Raw genomic sequence first — 4912 nt, 5'->3', positions numbered from 1 at the left:
GCTTTGTTGTCAAAATTGTTTAGGACACTGAGTATTAAATATGATAAAGTTTATTATTACTTGAATATGACATGTATCCTCAATTTTTTTCAGACTTGCTGATTGATCAACATTTACATCAGACCCTTAGCATTAACATTTCAAAACAGGATCTCTCTTGATGCCAACAGACCTTTAAATGTCTAAAAGAATCTCTCTTATTATGTTCCATGATCTTTTCTGCATCTCCCCATAGACGTGCTAATCACTCCAGGAATACAAGCTTCAGAACAACAAGTGTTCCTGACTGCTTTGACCTTCTGCCTGCGGATCTCAAGGGCGTGAGACGCTGGAGTCTCTCCTGCCATCGCTCTTGCTCAGACTAGACTCAGTGGAGGTTGTGAAATGTCAGAGATTCCCACTAGTCTCAGTGGAAGCGCTAATTACCCCAAACACACTGCAGCTCAGATGCTGAAAGGACAAATGTCTTGTTATCCCAACAATGCTCCCTTTTGTGAATGATTGGCTTTTTTAGGAACACAAACACATGCTGAGGGAAAGGTCAAAGTTTTCCAGAAAGGATTGAGTTAATTGTTTGTTTGTTTTTGAACAGCCGTGTGATATGAAGATGATGTGAAGACGAGGTGATGCAACTTTACAGCCTTATTGGGATATTCACTAATATTTATTTAACTGATGATAAGACTATATCACAATCATGGATTTGGCTAAACCTGTCAAAGCCAAAAACAAAATAAATCCAATGATATTTCATATATCATTTATATCATTCAAATTTGCTGAATTGATGCTCAAGAAACGTTTCTTTGAAGACAACTAAGACAATGCATAATTAGCAAGAATGTTCTTTGTTGCATTAATTGTTTATTTTAATTATGTTTTTTTTTTCAGTAGTGATAAAAGATAGTAGAAACTATTCCAGAGGTTACAATGATTTTAAGTTTAGGTGTTTTTATCTATAAAAACTACAACAGGAGAAAGGTTCAAATGTCATGGTGGTCTGGTTGTTACACTCTTAAAATGCTGGGTTGTTTGTTTCAACCCATATTTGGGTCATATATGGACAAACCCAACTGCTGGTTTAAAATGTTTAATTTAAAGCTACACTGTGTAGGATTTTCTCCCATCTAGCGGTGAAATTGTTTAAGACTACCAACTGAATATTACTTTCTAGCCCCTCCTATTCCGAGGGCGTTTTAACTCCTACGGTGACCGTATTATTTCAAATCTGCCGGCAGTCGCGAGTAATCTCCCCCTCGCATTCGTCACGGTGCCACTGAGTGTAAAAACGCGAAAGGCAAAGCTTGAATTTCCAGGTTTGTCCCTCTTTGGCTAATGTATTTTCAAGATGGAGGCGCAACATGGCTGCCACCATTCGAGCGACTCGCTCGTATGTATTCTAAATGGCAGATTCTACGCTTACGAGAATACTTGATTAGTTGGTAGAAGTAATTACACATTAATGAGCACATGTCATTTTGAAAGAACAAAGTGTTTTTTGCTAAGAATCAACTTAAAAAATTACACAGTGTAGCTTTAAAGCAACTATTTGGTTTTTCCATATCTGACCCAAACATGGGTTAAAACAACCCAGCATTTCTAGAGTGTAATATCACACCCTAAATTGTTAAAAATGCATTTTAAAGATCTGAGGAAATAAAGATATGTAAGGTCTTTATCATGGTGCTTTCTTTGCCACATCAAATTGACTTTTTCTTTATTATATTTCATATGGCCAAAGGATATTTGCAGCATATTGTGACAAAAGGAGCTTGAGTATTAGGTTTTCCTAGGCCTCACTGAGCTGATGGTGACTGTACTATACAGATTGAATTAGAATCGAAGAGTAGGCTGGTTTCCAGTTTAGAATCATACATTAATCAATATTTAAGAATGATATATAAAAATGTATGAATATTGAAAACCCATTTGCACAGACAGGCTGCAAATTCAAAAGTGCACTGAGATGAAAATGTGTTTGCATGCCACATCACTACATTAAACAAAATAAATCTTTAAAATGTGAAATATGATATTCAATGTTTGCATTTGAAAACCTTTGAAACCTTGATAAAGAGTGTTATCATTATTCTCTATTAGAGACTTATTGTCGCATTTTATTTTCAATGTTGCTTGCAAACATTGGTCTTTAGCAGAATATACAGCTACTTTTGAATGGCTGTCAGTGGAGAAAGATATTTTTTGGCAGCACAATGGTGCAATCACAGAACTTCCTGGAAGAAGAAAAAAATGGGCAAAATTTGCACCTTTAGGGGTACAACAGCTTATCACTGGGACAGGAGGAGGACAGCTTTGTACCTTATGTAGCCCTAAAAGGTGCATTTGAGTAGTAATATGTACCCTTAAGGTACCCTTAAGACAAGCTGAGAGTGTAACCAAAACTTGACTCCATGTTTTCAAGTCAAAAGTTTGTCCTGAGGTCATGCCATTTTGCTTTAAAAGAAATATTTGCTTTACTCTTCTGACGTCACATGAGATTAGTCATGCGCAGACACCAACCTCTATTACCAAGACGATCATCACATGATATAAAAGGAGATTTTTCGCCAGACTCTTTTATAACAGGCTGGGAGGTCTGCAGAGGTATTAATGTAAAAACATCTGAACTTTATGTGACTCTTTGATCAATTTAATGTTAATTTGCTGATGCAATTGAATTTTATATTGAGAATAACATTGTTCTATCTAGACATTCTAGTAATATTGATGCACAGTGTTTAACCTTTCATGTTCTCTATTTTTTTCCAGAAAGTTGTGTTATTAAAAGATGAATGTTTCACTGGTGGGTAACATCACCCAACCCACAATTCTGCGGGACAGCTTTAGCACAGCGGTGGCTAAGAATGTGATAGTGGTTAGTTTGTGCATCTCCATCAACTATATCAACGGCACGCTCATCCACACCTTCATCAAGCATGAGATCTTTAACGGAAACCCTCGGTACATTCTCTTCATTCATATGGTGTTCAACGATACGATTCAGCTGATTATTACAGTCCTTCTTCATGTGTTGAGCTACATTGTGTTTACTATCAATGTCTCTTTCTGCTGTGTCCTATTGATGACCGCTATATTCACAACGCTCAACACACCACTGAACCTGGCCGCCATGGCTATAGAGCGCTACATCGCTATCTGCAACCCTTTGCGTCATGCTCAGATCTGTACCGTATCTAAAACATACATCCTTATCGGCCTAATCTGGAGCCTGAATGCCATCCAGGCTCTACCAGACCTGTTCGTCCTGTTGGCTACACAACCGCAAACCTTCTTCTACAGCAATATCTTCTGCTTCAGAGATTATGTGTTCAATAACCCATATATGATAGAGAAGAGAAATGTTGTGTATATTATTTACCTGGCATTTGTTGGGCTGACTATTGTGTATACTTACATAAAGATCATGTTTGTTGCAAATTCCACAAGCTTGGATGCTGGCAAAGCTCGAAGTACCATCATCCTGCATGGGATCCAGCTTCTGATGTGCTTGCTAACGTTTGTCGGGCCCTTCCTGGACAAACTGCTGACAGTAATGTTTCCGATGCTTATTCTGGAGATGAGATTTTTAAATTATTTAGTAATCCAGATAATGCCCAGGTTTGTCAGTCCTATTGTGTATGGGGTGAGAGATCAAACATTTTGTAAGTACCTGAAAAGATACTTACTGTGTACAATGTTTGAGATGAGGAGTACGATAAAAACTCTCCAACCCAAAAAGAATTTGGCGAAAGTTTCCGATAAATCCATATGAAGGTTCACTATATCACAAAACTGTAAAGAAAGCAACATTTGTGAATGAATATGATTTGTAGACATGTGTGAAAGAAATTAATAAATATATACTGATCTACATATGCGGTGATTACTGATTAAAGCATATAACGTGAAAAGCAAATGATAATTTGAGTGTATGCATGGCAGCTGTACGTGGCACTTTACAGACATAAAAAATGTCAATGGTAAAAGTCTCTTTATGAAAAAGAAAACACATATAAAACATGACTAAATCTGCAGTTTCAACCTTTTCCATTTTCATAGCTTTTACATGGAAAATATCAGACTCAAGTATCCTTTTCAAAACACAAAATAAGTGTTTCCTCTATATAAATGTTTCATTCACGGTAACTGCCTTTCATAAAGCTCTTACTATAAAACTTTTTTTGCATCTCTTCTCGTTCAGTTTAAAACATTTGTCTAATATTTAATCCAACTGAACTTAATGGTTAATCAATTAATCATTTGGTACACCTATAGATTTCTATAGATATTGATTCTATAGACAATTTCCGTACAACTTGTTTACAATTTCCGATATTGATAACTAAATGTAATGAATTCTTTTTACATAAGTGATTTATAATAACCACCACTATGTTCAAAGTCTGCACACATGAAAAGGGCAAAATTTGCACCTTTAGGGGTACAACAGCTTATCACTGGGACAGGAGGAGGACAACTTTGTACCTTATGTAGCCCTAAAAGGTGCATTTGAGTAGTAATATGTACCCTTAAGGTAATAAGGTACAAAGATGTCCCTTTAAGGGACCCCACTGACAAGCTGAGAGTTGAACCAAAACTTGACTCCATATTTTCAAGTCAAAAGTTTGTCCTGAGGTCATGCCATTTTGCTTTAAAATAAATATTTGCTTTACTCTTCTGACGTTACATGAGATTAATCATGCGCAGACACCAACCTCTATTACCAAGACGATCATCACATGATATAAAAGGAGATTTTTCGCCTGACTCTTTTATAACAGGATGGGAAGTCTGCAGAGGTATTAATCTAAAAACATCTGAACTTTATGTTACTCTTTGATCAATTTAATGTTAATTTGCTGATGCAATTGAATTTTATATTGAGAATAACATTGTTCTATCTAGACATTCT

General features: G+C 36.3%; 1 protein-coding gene across 1 annotated transcript; it reads left to right on the top strand.

Moving 5' to 3' along the window:
• Positions 1-2788: 2788 nt before the first annotated feature.
• Positions 2789-4811, top strand: LOC311092717 (odorant receptor 131-2-like; the record flags this gene model as incomplete). Its single annotated transcript, XM_084129652.1, has 2 exons — positions 2789-3550; positions 4782-4811. The coding sequence occupies 2 exons, from the start codon at positions 2789-2791 to the stop codon at positions 4809-4811; spliced, it is 792 nt and encodes a 263-aa protein (XP_083985778.1).
• Between the last annotated feature and the right edge of the window lie 101 nt (positions 4812-4912).

This window comes from Abramis brama (assembly GCF_963993115.1).
Source record: "Abramis brama genome assembly, chromosome: 11".
Classification (NCBI taxonomy): domain Eukaryota; kingdom Metazoa; phylum Chordata; class Actinopteri; order Cypriniformes; family Leuciscidae; genus Abramis; species Abramis brama.
The sequence above is the reverse complement of the archived record's forward strand: the minus strand, read 5'-3'. Positions and strand labels throughout refer to the sequence as shown.